Raw genomic sequence first — 18168 nt, forward strand, 5'->3', positions numbered from 1 at the left:
CAAGGTACAGGAGCTCATTTACGACAGTCCAACAATCTCAAAGAAATGGGGGAATAGATAAAGGCTGCATAGGCCAGTCATCAGCCAATCTCTCTGATGCTTTTGGGTGCAGTGGAGTTTGACGGAGAGTTATATTCTGAGAAGTAGTGGAGGGAGTATGTGAATTGAATTTGTTTAGGGAGTGTGAGAGGCCAAGCTAAAAAGATGTGTTTTTAGGGAGCGTCTGAAGCAGAGTAAGTTGTGGTTCGTCCTAGTATTTTGGGGTAGAGCATTCCATAAGATTGGTGCAGCTTGGGAGAAGTCTTGAAGCAGGGAGTGGGAGGTTTGGATTACTATGGATGTTAGTCGAAAGTCATTTGCAAAGCTTAGAGAACAGGTAGGATGAGAGACCCAGATGAGGGTGGAGATGTAGGGGGGTGCCGCACTGTGGAGCGCTTTAATTTGAATTGGATGCTATGATATATGAGGGGCTAGTGACTGGCACAGAGCAGAAGCATCCGAGTAACTGTTAGCCAGATAGGTGGCCCTGGCTGCAGCGTTAAGGATGGACTGTAGAGGAGAGAGTCTAGTTAGGGGGAGACCATTTAATAGAGAGTTACAGTAGTCAAGGCGGGAGTGGATCAGGGCCACGGTGAGGATTTTTGTGGTTTCCTTGGTGGAAAGGGGCAGATTCTAGAGATGTTCTTGAATTTCAAGCGACAATAGCAGGCAAGAGATTGTATATAGGAGGGGAAGGAAAGATCGGTGTCAAATATAACACCCAGACAGCGAACCTACGGCCTAGGAGTTATTGTGGTGCCACACACAGCGTGGGAGATGTCAGGTTTAGGAATGTTAGAAGATGGAGGGAGTAGAAGAAGTTCAGTTTTGGAAATGTTATGTTTCAGATAGAGAGCAGACATGATAATGGAAACTGCAGCCAAACAGTCACTGGTTTTCTGTCCTGGTGTTCTTCTCTTATCCATAGAGAGTGTAATACCCATTATCTGCATTTTTTCTGACTGCGTTTCTCCACAGAGACCTCCTGCGTCCCGGGGCAGCTTTTTCTCCACATGTATGTGGTTGGTGCAGCTAATCAGAGGATTTTCCCTTTAATTTTTTCTGTCTTCTTCTCTCTTTTGACAGGCAGACGTTATTTACAAGCTGACAATGACGGACAGGTAATTTCAGGGATATGGCTGATGCGGTGGTAACTTGAGATGTGGCATGGTGCCAGTAGACAACCATTGTTAAGGAGTTAATGGGAAAGTAGATGGGGTAAATACACAACTGTGTGTGCCAAGCAAAAGTGTGGCGTGGCGGTCACTTGGTAACACTTGTCATTACTGCTCCTGAAAAACTCTCTGCCAACCTCAACCCCAAGAGATGAGACCTACACCGCCTCGGGCAAAAGTGATCACATCGCCACAATGGAGGACGTTCGCTCGGCTTATTGACCTCTTAGCAAACAGATAAATCATAGTATGACATAAAGCAATGTTTAATAGGTGATCTCGATATAAAAGAGAGGGCATACAGAGCTTAGCCAAGAATAATGGCCTGACGGGAAACCATGTAAAGGATTGATGTCTGATCCACACGGGCACTTCCCTGAAATGTTGGGAAATCTCCAGTGTAAATCTACATTGCAGATGGCGAATGTGTAGAACCACTGTATTTACTTTGGAGAATTTCCCACTGGATGGATGCAGACTTGATATGTCTGACCCATGTGTATATACCTTAAAGGCGATGTCCAGGATTAGAATAAGATGTCCGATATCTTTCAGAAACAGCGCCACCTCTGATCATGGGTTGTGGGTGGTATTGCAGCTCGGTTTTATTCATGTAAATGGGGCTACGTGTAGTGCATCATGCCGGCTTACAGCCTATTAGTCTTGATAGCACTATATAAGTGCACCCCACAAGGACAGACACCCTATTTTCCCTGCATTGTGACCAAGTATTTATAAGAATTGCTTTTTTCTTTTCTGTGATATGTTTGGACTTGATATCCTTTTCAGTGAATTGAGGCTGTGATTCCAGACACAACCCATAGTCAGGGGCAACTTTGTTTCTGAACAAAAGCAGCAGGGTTAATTTAATATTTTTTTTCTAATTCTGGACGATCCCTTCAAACTTTAAGAGTTCTCTTTACAATCACCTGTCTGGAAAACAACTCGGCGTTCCATGGAGGTTTTATTTTTCCTTACGTGCAAGTCCATAGAAAGTTTGTAGTAAAATAAAAAGCAATGCCTTTTTGTTTGTGGCATTTTTCAGATTTATTTTTTATGTAATTTTATGCAGCTTGTTCTGAGTGTAGAATTTTTTTCCTTTTTTTTTTTTTTTTTTTTTTTTTTCTCCCCCTCCATCGGATTTTTCACAGGAATTAAAAAAAAATGCAAGTTATAGATGTGATGAATAAAGAGAAACGGCAACATGAACCTCTCACAGGGATTGTGTGTGTGTGTGTGAGTTTTATATATGTATAAAGACAATGGGAATGTAATAAAAGGAAAATATGCGAGATTAGGGTGGAAAACTCAGTGAAAAATGTCAAGAAAATAAAAATGTTATAATTGGAGAGGAACAAATCGATTCACGGGCCCTTGGTCCACTGTCCAAGCTGCATCATGCCCATCTATGATGTTACTTCAGACCTAGCAATCAGAAAAAACGCTGAGGAGGTAAAAGTGGGTTCACTGGGGGCCAAGAACTGACGTGGCCACTGGAACAGAGTCCTGCAAATCTGATGGCTCATCTGTAATAATGATAGACGTAAAACTAATGCGAGGAAACAAAAGCCGGTGTGCAAGGCAGAACTTCAAGGCCACATTGCCACATAGCGTAAATGCTACATTATCATGTAAAGGGAACCAATCATTAGGCTTTTCATATATAAAGTAAAGCCAGTGCTATACTGGCGCTAGGATGCTGAATTTAAGCATACCTTTTGTTCAGAGATTGGATGTTTTAGTTCAGAAACGTGCAAGGAAAGTTACAGAAATGCACTGTTATTTGATTGATAGCTGCAACAGGGGCGGGAATAAATATGTGGGTCAGGTCTTGCTGTCTATTCCCGCCCTGTCTGCCTACCTGTCCTTCCTCCCCTGTCACTGTCATAGACGTTAATTCCAGCAGTATCATTTGTTAGTATTGTTCAGCTCGTGTTCTTCTGGATGCAGTCTTCGGTGAGCTGATTTTGGAGGCGGTCTCCACTTTTGTTATGATCGCATGCACTCCAGCGGTCACAACGAGAGCAGAGGGTGCATGCGCCGCCCCTGCATTGCGCATACGACAGTCCAATGCATAGAGATATAGTGTTCACAAAGATAGCGCTACGTTCAGGCGCCAACGTCGATGACATCTTAGTGAAGAGTTTTCTGCAATACTTTCTGATATACAAATGATACTGCTCATGTGCTGGAATTAACGTCTTTGACGACGACAGGGAGTGGAAGGGCAGGCAGGCGGGAATAGATAGCAAGACCTGACCCACATATTCCCAACTCTGTTGCACCTGATGGTTGGTTCTCTTTAAAGCAAGGTGGATGTAATTTAGTTAGTTTTTGGAGGTTTTTTTTTTTTTACTATGGGCTTTTATGGTTTTATAAAACACACTCCAGTGCTCATATTAAGAATGATTAGGACAGTAATTATTGCCCTCTGCTCCATTCTACAGAGCTTGGAATCATTAGGAGCCATGGAGGTCGGACCCCCAACAATCAGAAAGCTATCCCCCTGTACAAGGGATAACTTTTAAACTTGAGCATATCCCTTTAATAGCAAAATTCCAGTGTTTCAGCAGAAAAAATGACCCTCATTAAATAAACGCTGCTTCAAATCTGCATAGAAAAAGAAAACAAAACAATCACTGATCTCAGCAAGACCAGCCATAGAAAACCCTGCCGGCAGCCAACAAAGGTGCTCAACAAAGTGAAATCCTAGGTGCATTGCCCAATGGGAAGTATGCAAATCAAAAATGGTCCGTGGAACCTCTGTTAGGAGTCTCGACACAGAAAATAGCCAGATATCCCTCCTTGGCTAGGTCCTTCCCGGAGGGATATCTGGCTATTTTCTGTGTCGAGACTCCTAACAGAGGCTCCACGGACCTTTTTTGATTAGAAAAAGAAAACGCAATAATCTGCAGATTACGATTTCCTATATTGGTTCAGAAAAAAAATCCACCGTTTTCGTACAAGGGAACATGGAGTAGATTAATTGAATAAAATGAGATTTACCTGTAAAAAGACCAAAGGGCTAAAGAGAAGCCGTCATAGAGTGTGGATGATGGGAGTGATATCCACTGATCGATCACTAATCTGCATTGTCTGTGGAGAAGATGGGACTTCTGTCTGCTGGAGTTTGTATAAAACATATAAAGATGACGGCCTGCAGAAAATCCTCACAGTTCCCCCATTTATTTATGGTAAGGGAGCTGTAATGTTAGGAAACTGCAATTAGTCAACAGTCAGTGTGAGGTGTATGTAGATATCCACCTACACAACATAGATTTGTTCTGAAAAAAGCATACTCCATGAATAAGAACCATTTACTTGCCTTTTTATCAGGTAGTTGAAATGAAGACAAGACTGTCCAGTTATTAAAACAACTATTGCTTTATGTCATATCGGTGATTTTTAGGTCTAAATGGACGTCCTGTAATTGTGGTGATTCTATTATTTTTGCAAGGCGTCACATCCATACTCTACATATACACTAATGTAAATGCCCTGACAAGAATTACAAAAGCAAATATCTTCCCAAAGCAAACGCTCATTTCATCCTTTTGGTGCTGGCCTCTGTACCTGTACGGAAGCCGTGTGCCATCACAATATCAGTGCAAGTGCCGACTCTATTGCATAGCTACAGTTGAAACCAGAAGTTTACATACAGTGGGTACGGAAAGTATTCAGACCCCTTTTTAATTTTTCTGTTTCATTGCAACCATTTGCTAAATTCAAAAAGGTAATAAATACACAATAAATCCAGATTTTCATTTTATCTGATATTTTATGCTAACTCCTTAAGCCATTAGTTTCAAAAAAGAGAGAGAATGGAGTAATTGCACATATTGTGAATGCAAAAATATAATTTATTCAAGACACCAAACAGAATTATAGACAGACATTTAACATGAGTTTAAAAGGTTGCAGTGTTACAGTGTGCTGAAATACACTATGATGCGGAGGTTTTGCACATGCTGTTATAGTTATACAAAAAGAGTAAAATCATGTGATAAATGCTGATGTTAATGCAGGGTATAGTCATACAGTTTTTACACAATTCATTTGCCGTAGGATAATTCTTTATTTCTTCGGCGCTCCATTGGGAGACCCAGACGATTGGGTGTATAGCTACTGCCTCCGGAGGCCACACAAAGCATTACACTAAAAAGTGTAAGGCCCCTCCCCTTCTGGCTATACACCCCCCGTGGGATCACGGGCTGCTCAGTTTTCAAGCTTTGTGCGAAGGAGGTCAGACATCCACGCATAGCTCCACTGTTTAGTCAGCAGTAGCTGCTGACTATATCGGATGGAAGAAAAGAGGGCCCATGCAAAGGGCCCCCAGCATGCTCCCTTCTCACCCCACTCTTGTTGGCGGTGTTTGTTAAGGTTGAGGTACCCATTGCGGGTACGGAGGCTGGAGCCCACATGCTGTTTTTCCTTCCCCATCCCCCGGAGGGCTCTGGTGAAGTGGGATCTTACCGGCCTCCAGACTCTGAGGCCGGGCTCCATCCACAGACCCGGAGATCCTGCTGGATACGGAGCTGGGTACCGTCAGGGACAAGGCCCTGCAACATTCAGGTACTCTGTGTCCCCGTACAGTGGTAGCAGTCTTGCGACAGGCACAGACACACTCCAGCGTTGCTGGGTGTTCTAGTGCGCCGGGGACAGTAGCGCTGCGCGCTTGGGTTATACTCACTGCAGCTTAGCTGAGTGAGTTTATGTGTGGGGAACTACCGCGCCGGCCGCCACGGAGACTGCGGCGCGGCTGCGACTTGTGGTGCGCCGGGGACTTCGCGCCGACCGTGCTTTTACGACGGCAGCGCTTATAAATCTAGTCCCCGGCTTCTGCGGCCTAGTTACGTTTCGTTCCCGCCCCCAGCCCTGTCAGTCAGGGAAGGGGAGAGACGCTGTACAATAGTCAGCGCCGAGGGCTGGAGTCTTATTTACATACTCCAGCCCTCTCACTGGGCACAGTGGGACGCCAGTTTCCCGCTCTTTGTCTGCAGCACGCCCACGGCCCGCCCCTCTTCACAGGACGCCGGCAGCCATTCCTGCACGCAGTCTGAGCTGGAGAACGGACATAGCCCTGGGAGACCCAGACAGGGGATTCTGGCGACCACACACCCGCTGTTAAGCGGGCGGTAAGCAGCACCTAGGTGCTGACCCCACTAGTGCCACAGTGTTGTTTTGTGTACTTTTGTCTGTACCTATATATTGCACTGTACGGTCGCTTCTTGGCTTATACCCCTATATTGCTCTGAGGAGACAACAGCATGTCATCCGCAAAAAGCAAGGGTGCCAAGGCACAGGCTTTATATGCTGCCTGTACCGCAGGTGGGGCTGATCTACCGGCAGGTTCCACTGACCCCCATTGTGTGCAATGTTCGGTCCCTGTGCCACTTCGTCAGCCGGAGTCTATGCTAGTAGTGGCCCAGGCAGAGACGCCTGTGAACCCTGCCCCGGTGACGGGGACAGAGTTTGCAGTTTTTGCTGATAAGATGTCTGTGACTATGACAAAAATTCTAGAAACTTTGCAGTCCAGGCCGGTCACTCAGACCATGGGCACTGCTGATTCAATGTTCCCCGGTCCCCCTCAGTTGGAACTAATCCGTGCTCCAAGGGGGTCCCAGGCATCACAGGCTGAAGGCTCTGACTCGGACGACAGTCCCAGGCAGCCTAAGCGAGCTCGCTGGGAGAGACCCTCGGCGTCATCACGCTGGTCAGGGTCTCAGCGAGAGGATTCTCTGTATGATGAGACAGAGCTAGGTGATCAGGAGTCTAATCCTGAGACTGCTCTCAACCTGGATACCCCTGATGGTGACGCCATGGTCAATGATCTTATAGCGGCCATCAATAGACTGCTGGATATTTCTCCTCCAGCGGAGGAGGCAGCAGCACAGCAGGAGAAATTCCATTTCAGGTATCCCAAACGTAAATTGAGTACTTTTCTGGACCACGCTGACTTCAGAGAAGCAGTCCAGAAACACCATGCTTATCCAGATAAGCGTTTCTCCAAACGTCTTAAGGATACACGTTATCCCTTTCCCCCTGACGTGGTCAAACGCTGGACCCAGTGTCCAAAGGTGGACCCCCCAATCTCCAGGCTTGCGGCTAGATCCATAGTTGCAGTGGAAGATGGGGCTTCACTTAAAGATGCCAATGACAGACAGATGGACCTTTGGTTGAAATCTGTCTATGAAGCTATCGGCGCGTCGTTTGCTCCAGCATTCGCAGCCGTGTGGGCACTCCAAGCTATTTCAGCTGGTCTGGCGCAGGTGGACTCTCTCATACGTCCATCAGTGCCGCAAGTGGCGTCCTTGACCTCGCAAATGTCTGCGTTTGCGACTTACGCTATCAATGCGGTCTTGGACTCTACCAGCCGTACGTCAATGGCGTCCGCCAACTCTGTGGTTTTACGCAGAGCCTTATGGTTAAAGGAATGGAAAGCAGATTCTGCTTCCAAAAAATGCTTAACCAGTTTGCCATTATCTCAAGACAGACTGTTTGGTGAGCAATTGGCGGAAATCATTAAACAGTCCAAGGGTAAGGACTCTTCCTTACCCCAGCCCAGATCAAGCAAACCTCAACAGTGGAGGGGACAGTCGAGGTTTCGGTCCTTTCGAGGTTCGGGCAGGGCCCAATTCTCCTCGTCCAAAAGGACTCAGAAGGAGCAGAGGAGCTCAGATTCCTGGCGGCCTCACTCACGCCCAAAGAAAGCAGCCGGAGGAACCGCTTCCAAGCCGGCTGCCTCATGACTTTCGGCCTCCTCTCTCCGCATCCTCGGTCGGTGGCAGGCTCTCCCGCTTTTGCGGCATTTGGCTGCCACAGGTCAAAGACCGGTGGGTAACAGACATTTTGTCTCACGGGTACCGGATAGAGTTCAGTTCTCGTCCTCCGCCTCGGTTCTTCAGAACTTCCCCACATCCCGACCGAGCCGATGCTCTTCTGCAGGCGGTGTGCTCTCTAAGGGCAGAAGGAGTGGTGATCCCTGTTCCTCTTCAGGAACGAGGTCAAGGTTTTTACTCCAATCTGTTTGTGGTGCCAAAAAAGGACGGCTCTTTCCGTCCTGTTCTGGACCTAAAACTGCTCAACAAGCACGTGAAAACCAGGCGGTTCCGGATGGAATCTCTCCGCTCCGTCATTGCCTCGATGTCTCAAGGAGATTTCCTAGCATCAATAGACATCAAGGATGCTTATCTCCACGTGCCGATTGCTCCAGAGCACCAGCGTTTTCTACGCTTCGTTATAGGAGACGAACACCTTCAGTTCGTAGCCCTGCCATTTGGTCTGGCGACAGCCCCACGGGTTTTCACCAAGGTCATGGCAGCAGTGGTAGCAGTCTTGCATTCTCAGGGACACTCGGTGATCCCTTACTTGGACGATCTACTTGTCAAGGCACCCTCTCAAGAGGCATGCCAACACAGCCTGAACGTTGCGCTGGAGACTCTCCAGACTTTCGGGTGGATCATCAACTTTTCAAAGTCAAATCTGTCACCGACCCAATCACTAACATATCTTGGCATGGAGTTTCATACTCTCTCAGCGATAGTGAAGCTTCCGATGGACAAGCAGCGTTCACTACAGACAGGGGTGCACTCTCTCCTTCAAGGCCAGTCGCACCCCTTAAGACGCCTCATGCACTTCCTGGGGAAGATGGTGGCAGCAATGGAGGCGGTCCCGTTTGCGCAGTTTCATCTGCGCCCACTTCAATGGGACATTCTCCGCCAATGGGACGGGAAGTCGACGTCCTTAGACAGGAAAGTCTCCCTTTCCCAGACGGCCAAGGACTCTCTTCAATGGTGGCTTCTTCCCACCTCATTATCACAAGGAAGGTCCTTCCTACCCCCATCCTGGGCGGTGGTCACGACAGACGCGAGTCTGTCAGGGTGGGGAGCAGTTTTTCTCCACCACAGGGCTCAGGGTACGTGGACTCAGCAGGAGTCCACCCTTCAGATCAATGTTCTGGAAATCAGGGCAGTGTATCTTGCCCTACAAGCCTTCCAGCAGTGGCTGGAAGGAAAGCAGATCCGAATTCAGTCGGACAACTCCACAGCGGTGGCATACATCAACCACCAAGGCGGGACACGCAGTCGGCAAGCCTTCCAGGAAGTCCGGCGGATTCTGATGTGGGTGGAAGCCACGGCCTCCACCATATCCGCAGTTCACATCCCCGGCGTAGAAAACTGGGAAGCGGACTTCCTCAGTCGCCAGGGTATGGACGCAGGGGAATGGTCCCTTCACCCGGACGTGTTTCAGGAAATCTGTCGCCGCTGGGGAAGGCCGGACGTCGACCTGATGGCGTCCCGGCACAACAACAAGGTCCCAACTTTCATGGCACGGTCTCGCGATCACAGAGCTCTGGCGGCAGACGCCTTAGTGCAAGATTGGTCGCAGTTCCAGCTGCCCTATGTGTTTCCCCCTCTGGCACTCTTGCCCAGAGTGCTACGCAAGATCAGGTCCGATTGCCGCCGCGTCCTGCTCGTCGCCCCAGACTGGCCGAGGAGGTCGTGGTATCCGGATCTGTGGCATCTCACGGTCGGCCAACCGTGGGCGCTACCAGACCGGCCAGACTTACTGTCACAAGGGCCGTTTTTCCATCTGAATTCTACGGCCCTGAACCTGACTGTGTGGCCATTGAGTCCTGGATACTAGCATCTTCAGGATTATCTCAAGGGGTCGTGGCCACCATGAGACAGGCTAGGAAGCCCACGTCTGCTAAGATCTACCACAGAACGTGGAAGATTTTCTTATCCTGGTGCTCGGCACAGGGAGTGTCCCCCTGGCCATTTGCATTGCCTACTTTTCTTTCCTTCCTGCAATCTGGTTTGGAAAAAGGCTTATCGCTCGGCTCCCTTAAAGGGCAAGTCTCAGCGCTATCGGTATTTTTTCAAAAGCGTCTAGCACGACTTCCTCAGGTACGCACGTTCCTGCAGGGGGTTTGTCACATCGTCCCTCCGTACAAACGGCCGTTAGATCCATGGGATCTGAACAGGGTACTAGTTGCTCTCCAGAAGCCGCCCTTCGAGCCTCTGAGGGATGTTTCACTTTCTCGACTCTCACAGAAAGTGGCCTTTCTGGTAGCGGTCACGTCTCTTCGGAGGGTGTCCGAGCTGGCAGCGCTGTCATCCAAAGCTCCCTTCCTGGTTTTTCACCAGGACAAGGTAGTGCTGCGCCCGATTCAGGAGTTTCTCCCTAAGGTGGTATCCTCTTTTCATCTCAATCAGGATATCTCCTTACCTTCCTTTTGTCCTCATCCAGTTCATCGGTATGAAAAGGATTTGCATTTGTTGGATCTCGTGAGAGCACTCAGAATCTACATTTCCCGCACGGCGCCCCTGCGCCGCTCGGATGCACTCTTTGTCCTTGTCGCTGGTAAGCGCAAAGGATCGCAGGCTTCCAAATCCACCCTGGCTCGATGGATCAAGGAACCAATTCTTGAAGCCTACCGTTCTGCTGGGCTTCCGGTTCCATCAGGGCTGAAGGCCCATTCTACCAGAGCCGTGGGTGCGTCCTGGGCATTACGACACCAGGCTACGGCTCAACAGGTGTGCCAGGCAGCTACCTGGTCGAGTCTGCACACTTTCACCAAACATTATCAGGTGCATACCTACGCTTCGGCGGACGCCAGCCTAGGTAGAAGAGTCCTGCAGGCGGCGGTTGCCTCCTCGTAGGGGAGGGCTGTTTTGCAGCTCTAACTTGAGGTATTAATTTACCCACCCAGGGACTGCTTTTGGACGTCCCAATCGTCTGGGTCTCCCAATGGAGCGCCGAAGAAGAAGGGAATTTTGTTACTTACCGTAAATTCCTTTTCTTCTAGCTCCAATTGGGAGACCCAGCACCCGCCCTGTTTCCTTCGGGATTTTTGTTTTTTTCGGGTACACATGTTGTTCATGTTGAACGGTTTCAGTTCTCCGATGTTACTTCGGATTGAATTTGTTTAAACCAGTTATTGGCTTTCCTCCTTCTTGCTTTAGCACTAAAACTGAGCAGCCCGTGATCCCACGGGGGGTGTATAGCCAGAAGGGGAGGGGCCTTACACTTTTTAGTGTAATGCTTTGTGTAGCCTCCGGAGGCAGTAGCTATACACCCAATCGTCTGGGTCTCCCAATTGGAGCTAGAAGAAAAGGAATTTACGGTAAGTAACAAAATTCCCTTCGTCTTTACAATGTTAATAACTCATATTAAATCCAAACGTGACTTTATTGACATATTTGTACCTTAATTGCAATCCTTATGGTTAACATAGCCTGCCTGGTGAATGTATGAATTATATGCTTTCTATGGACTATTGTCCGAAAAATTATAGTCACCATAAGTTTTTCTTTGTCGCTCCTTATTGGGAGACCCAGACAATTGGGTGTATAGCTATGCCTCCGGAGGCCACACAAAGTATTACACTAAAAGTGTAAAGCCCCTCCCCTTCAGCCTATACACCCCCCGTGCTGCTACGGGCTCATCAGTCTGTTTTTATGCTTTGTGCGAAGGAGGTCAGACATGCACGCATAGCTCCACAGCTTAGTCAGCAGCAGCTGCTGACTATGTCGGATGGAAGAAAAGAGGGCCCATTACAGGGCCCCCAGCATGCTCCCTTCTCACCCCACTCTTGTCGGCGGTGTTGTTAAGGTTGAGGTACCCATTGCGGGTACGGAGGCTGGAGCCCACATGCTGCTTTCCTTCCCCATCCCTCAATTAGGGCTCTGGGTGAAGTGGGATCCTTTCGGTCTCCAGGCACAGGAGACCGTGCTCCATCCACATCTCCTGAGGACCATGCTGGATAGGAGCCGAGTATCGTTCAGGGACATGGCCCTGCTACTTTGAGGTACTCTGTGTCCCCGTGGGGACCGCGCACAGCAACACTCCAGCATTGCTGGGTGTGCTAGTGCACCGGGGACAGCAGCGCTGACTGCGTTTGTGCCATTACACACTTCAGCGTCGCTGAGTGTGTTCGTGTAGGGGGACTGCCGCGCTGACCGCCGCTGCCATGGTTATCACTGCGGCGCGGCTGGGACTGTTAGTGCGCCGGGGACTTCCGCGCCGACCGCGCTTATACGGCGGCCGCGCTTATAACTCGAGTCCCCGCCTTTTGCGGCCTAGTCTCGTTTTTCTTCCCGCCCCCAGCCCTGCCAGTCAGGGGAAGGGCGGGACGCTGTACAGGACGGCAGCACTGAGGGCTGGAGCATGCTTTGCATACTCCACCCCCCTCACTCTGCACAGTGGGGCACCAGTTCCCGCACTTTTCTGGGTCACGCCCACGGCTCCCTCCTCTCCTCAGGACGCCGGCAGCCATTCCTCTCAGCTCTGCTAACGCTGGAGAGGAGAGACAAACTCAGGGAGACCCAGGCAGGATTTCTGGTGCCCACACAACCGCTTTGCGCAGGCGGTAAGCAGCACCTGTGGTGCTGGCCCCACTAGTGCAGAAGTGTACTTATAGATTATATGATTATAGACTATACTTTACACTGTGTGGTGCACTGTTGATTTTTGTCTATATACCCTCCTGTATTGCTCAGAGGAGACAACAGCATGTCGTCCACAAATAGCAAGGGTGCCAAAGCACAGACTTACTATGCTGCCTGTGCAGCATGTACGGCTATACTGCCGGCAGGTTCCACTGACCCTCATTGTGTGCAATGCTCGGCCCCTGTGGCACTTTCTCAGCCGGAGCCTCTGCTAAGGGTGGCCCAGGGAGAACCACCTGTTAACACTGTCCAGGTGACAGGGACGGAGTTTGCAGTTTTTACTGAAAGACTTTCTGAGACTATGGCGAAGATATTAGAAGCCTTGCAGTCCAAGCCGGCATCTCAAGCCAGGGGCACTGTGGAATCATTGCCCCCTGGTCCCCCTCAGTTGGAACAGCAATGTCCTCCCGGGGTGTCTCATGGATCCCAGGGTGAGGTCTCTGACACGGACCGCAGCCCCGGACCGATTAAGCGAGCTCGCTATGATATCCCCTCGACATCATCACAATGTTCAGGGTCTCAGCGAGAGTACTCTCTGTATGATGAAGCGGAGGTAGCTGATCAGGATTCTGATCCTGAAGCCGCTCTCAACCTTGATACTCCTGATGGGGACGCCATAGTGAATGATCTTATTGCGTCCATCAATGAAATGTTGGATATTTCTCCCTCAGCTCCTCCAGTGGAGGAGTCAGCTTCTCAGCAGGAGAAATTCCGTTTCAGGTTTCCCAAGCGTACAAAGAGTATGTTTCTGGACCACTCTGACTTCAGAGAGGCAGTCCAGAAACACAGAGCTTGTCCAGATAAGCGTTTTTCCAAGCGCCTTAAGGATACACGTTACCCTTTCCCCCCTGACGTGGTCAAGGGCTGGACTCAGTGTCCCAAGGTGGATCCTCCAATCTCCAGACTTGCGGCTAGATCCATAGTTGCAGTGGAAGATGGAGCTTCACTCAAGGATGCCACTGACAGACAGATGGAGCTCTGGTTGAAATCCATCTATGAAGCTATCGGCGCGTCTTTTGCTCCAGCATTCGCAGCCGTATGGGCACTCCAAGCTATCTCAGCTGGTCAGGCGCAAATTGACGCACTCACACGTACGTCTGCGCCGCAGGTGGCGTCCATAACCTCTCAAACGTCGGCATTTGCGTCCTACGCTATTAATGCTGTCCTGGACTCTGCGAGCCGTACGGCGGTTGCAGCCGACAATTCGGTGGCAATACGCAGGGCCTTGTGGCTGCGGGAATGGAAGGCAGATTCGGCTTCCAAAAAAGTGCTTAACTGGATTGCCATTTTCTGGCGACCGTTTGTTTGGTGAGAGATTGGATGAAATCATCAAACAATCCAAGGGAAAGGAAACATCCTTACCCCAGGCCAAACCAAAAACACCCCAACAGAGGAGGGGACCGTCGAGGTTTCGGTCCTTTCGGGGTGCGGGCAGGTCCCAATTCTCATCGTCCAAAAGGCCTCAGAAGGATCAGAGGAACTCCGACGCATGGCGGTCTAAATCACGCCCTAAAAAGACCGCCGGAGGTGCCGCTACTAAGGCGGCTTCCTCATGACTTACGGCCTCCTCACACCGCATCCTCGGTCGGTGGCAGGCTCTCCCGCTTTTGCGACACCTGGCTGCCACAAGTAAAAGACCGTTGGGTGAGAGACATTCTGTCTCACGGTTACAGGATAGAGTTCAGCTCTCGTCCTCCGACTCGATTCTTCAGAACATCTCCGCCTCCCGAGCGAGCCGAGGCTCTTCTGCAGGCGGTGGGCATTCTGAAGGCAGAAGGAGTGGTGGTCCCGGTTCCTCTTCAGCAACAGGGTCACGGTTTCTACTCCAACCTGTTTGTGGTTCCAAAGAAGGACGGGTCCTTCCGTCCTGTTTTGGACCTAAAACTGCTCAACAAACACGTAAGGACCAGGCGGTTCCGGATGGAATCCCTCCGCTCCGTCATCGCCTCAATGTCCCAAGGAGATTTCCTAGCATCGATCGATATCAAGGATGCTTATCTCCACGTACCAATTGCTCCATAGCATCAGCGCTTCTTGCGCTTCGCCATAGGAGACGAACACCTTCAGTTCGCGGCACTGCCGTTCGGCCTGGCGACAGCCCCAAGGGTTTTCACCAAGGTCATGGCTACAGTAGTTGCGGTCCTCCACTCTCAGGGTCACTCAGTGATACCTTACTTAGACGATCTGCTGGTCAAGGCACCCTCTCAAGTGGCATGCCAACACAGCCTCAACGTTACTCTGGAAATTCTCCAGAGTTTCGGGTGGATCATCAATTTTCCAAAGTCAAATCTGACACCGGTCCAATCGCTGACATATCTTGGCATGGAGTTTCATACTCTTCCAGCGATAGTGAAGCTTCCGCTGGACAAACAGCGTTCACTACAGACAGGGGTGCAATCTCTCCTTCAAGGTCGGTCACACCCCTTGAGGCGCCTCATGCACTTCCTGGGGAAGATGGTGGCAGCAATGGAAGCAGTCCCTTTCGCGCAGTTTTACCTGCGCCCACTTCAATGGGACATCCTACGCAAGTGGGACAGGATGCCGACGTCCCTAGACAGGAACGTCTCCCTCTCTCAGGCAACCAAAGCTTCCCTTCGGTGGTGGCTTCTTCCCACCTCATTATCGAAGGGGAAATCCTTCCTACCCCCGTCCTGGGCGGTGGTCACGACGGACGCAAGTCTGTCAGGGTGGGGAGCAGTTTTTCTCCACCACAGGGCTCAGGGTACGTGGACTCAGCAAGAGTCCTCACTTCAGATCAATGTTCTGGAGATCAGGGCAGTGTATCTTGCCCTAAAAGCGTTCCAGCAGTGGCTGGAAGGCAAGCAGATCCGAATTCAGTCGAACAACTCCACAGCGGTGGCTTACATCAACCACCAAGGTGGGACACGCAGTCGGCAAGCCTTCCAGGAAGTCCGGCGGATTCTGCTGTGGGTGGAAGCCACAGCATCCACCATATCCGCAGTTCACATCCCGGGCGTAGAAAACTGGGAAGCAGACTTTCTCAGTCGCCAGGGCATGGACGCAGGGGAATGGTCCCTTCACCCGGACGTGTTTCAGGAGATCTGTTGCCGCTGGGGGATGCCGGACGTCGACCTAATGGCGTCACGGCACAACAACAAGGTCCCAACATTCATGGCTCGATCTCAAGATCACAGAGCTCTGGCGGCAGACGCCTTAGTTCAGGATTGGTCGCAGTTTCGGCTTCCTTATGTGTTTCCTCCTCTGGCACTGTTGCCCAGAGTGTTACGCAAGATCAGGGCCGACTGCCGCCGCGTCATCCTCGTCGCTCCAGACTGGCCGAGGAGGTCGTGGTACCCGGATCTGTGGCATCTCACGGTCGGCCAACCGTGGGCACTGCCAGACCGACCAGATTTGCTGTCTCAAGGGCCGTTTTTCCATCTGAATTCTGCGGCCCTCAACCTGACTGTGTGGCCATTGAGTCCTGGATCCTAGCGTCTTCAGGATTATCTCAAGAGGTCATTGCCACTATGAGACAGGCTAGGAAACCAACGTCTGCCAAGCCACCGTTCGAGCCAATGAGGGATATTTCGCTCGCACGCCTTTCGCAGAAAGTGGTTTTTCTAGTAGCAGTCACCTCACTTCGGAGAGTGTCTGAGTTGGCAGCGTTATCATGCAAAGCTCCTTTCCTGGTGTTTCACCAGGACAAGGTGGTTCTGCGTCCGGTTCCGGAATTCCTCCCTAAGGTGGTATCCCCTTTTCATCTCAATCAGGACATCTCCTTACCCTCGTTTTGTCCTCATCCAGTTCACCAATGTGAAAAGGATTTGCACTTGTTAGATCTGGTGAGAGCACTCAGACTCTACATTTCTCGTACGGCGCCCCTGCGCCGCTCGGATGCACTCTTTGTCCTTGTCGCTGGCCAGCGTAAAGGGACACAAGCTTCCAAGTCAACCCTGGCTCGGTGGATCAAGGAACCAATTCTCGAAGCTTACCGTTCCTCGGGGCTTCCGGTTCCCTCAGGACTAAAGGCCCATTCTACCAGGGCCGTGGGAGCGTCCTGGGCCTTGCGACACCAGGCTACGGCTCAGCAGGTGTGTCAGGCAGCTACCTGGTCGAGCCTGCACACTTTCACGAAACACTATCAGGTGCATACCTATGCTTCGGCAGATGCCAGCCTAGGTAGGCGAGTCCTTCAGGCGGCAGTTGCCCACCTGTAGGACGGAGCCGTTACGGCTCTATTATGAGGTATTATTTACCCACCCAGGGACTGCTTTTGGACGTCCCAATTGTCTGGGTCTCCCAATAAGGAGCGACAAAGAAGAAGGGAATTTTGTTTACTTACCGTAAATTCCTTTTCTTCTAGCTCCAATTGGGAGACCCAGCACCCGCCCCTGTTTTTGTATACCCATGTTGTTCATGTTAAATGGTTTCAGTTCTCCGATATTCCTTCGGATTGAATTTACTTTAAACCAGTTTATAATTTTTTCCTCCTTCGGGCTTTTGCACCAAAACTGATGAGCCCGTAGCAGCACGGGGGGTGTATAGGCTGAAGGGGAGGGGCTTTACACTTTTAGTGTAATACTTTGTGTGGCCTCCGGAGGCATAGCTATACACCCAATTGTCTGGGTCTCCCAATTGGAGCTAGAAGAAAAGGAATTTACGGTAAGTAAACAAAATTCCCTTCTTTAATAATAAGTTGTTATAATGTTTGGTTGGGTCCCCATCTAGTTCAATGTATGTCTCAACTTCATGTAAATCCTGTAGTACCAATTTTTTATACAGACCTGAGTTCATTAAGACAATGGCTCCCCCTTTATCGGCCTCTCTGATACTTATATCAGGGTTGATTTTTAACTCTTTAAGGGCCAATCTTTCTCGATGGGTCAAATTATCTTTGGGGGGAACCATTGTCTCACTCAATTCAATAAACTCGGTGACTATGAGCTCTTGGAATAAATCCAAGATTTGGGGTCGCGATTGTACAGGGTAGTATTCCCTGTTTGAGAGTAAAGCGGGCTTTACACGCTACGACATCGCTCAAGTGATCTCGTTGGGGTCACGGAATTTGTGACGCACATCCGGTCACTTTAGCGATGCCGTTGCGTGTGACACCTATGAGCGATTTTGCATCGTCGCAAAAACGTGCAAAATCGCTCATCGGTGACATGGGGGTCCATTCTCAAATATCGTTACTGCAGCAGTAACGAAGTTGTTCCTCGTTCCTACGGCAGCACACATCGCTCCTTGTGACACCGCAGGAACGAGGAACCTCACCTTACCTGCGTCCCGGCCACAATGCGGAAGGAAGGAGATGGGCGGGATGTTACGTCCCGCTCATCTCCGCCCCTCCGCTTCTATTGGGCGGAGCTGCTGTGACTCCTTTCTAAGAGGGCGTTTCGTTCAGCGTCACAGCGACGTCGCAGGGAAGGTAAGTCCGTGTGACAGGTCCGGGCGGTGTGCGACATGGGCAGCAATTGGCCCGTGTCGCACAACCGATGGGGGCGGGTACGCACGCTGGCGATATCGGTACCGATATCGCA

The 18168-nt window shown here is 50.3% G+C and overlaps 1 protein-coding gene across 2 annotated transcripts in view; it reads left to right on the top strand.

Annotated features, from left to right (window-relative positions):
• The window catches only part of SLC9A8 (solute carrier family 9 member A8), a 147944-nt gene that overhangs the window by 107867 nt on the left and 21909 nt on the right, over positions 1 to 18168 (top strand). For both annotated transcript variants that reach the window (XM_075350652.1, XM_075350651.1), the window contains exon 7: positions 1126 to 1160. In XM_075350652.1, the coding sequence (XP_075206767.1) occupies positions 1126 to 1160 (35 nt within the window). The remainder of the gene's footprint in view (positions 1 to 1125; positions 1161 to 18168) is intronic.

The sequence above is a fragment of the Anomaloglossus baeobatrachus genome, chromosome 5 (genome assembly GCF_048569485.1).
Source record: "Anomaloglossus baeobatrachus isolate aAnoBae1 chromosome 5, aAnoBae1.hap1, whole genome shotgun sequence".
Taxonomy (NCBI): domain Eukaryota; kingdom Metazoa; phylum Chordata; class Amphibia; order Anura; family Aromobatidae; genus Anomaloglossus; species Anomaloglossus baeobatrachus.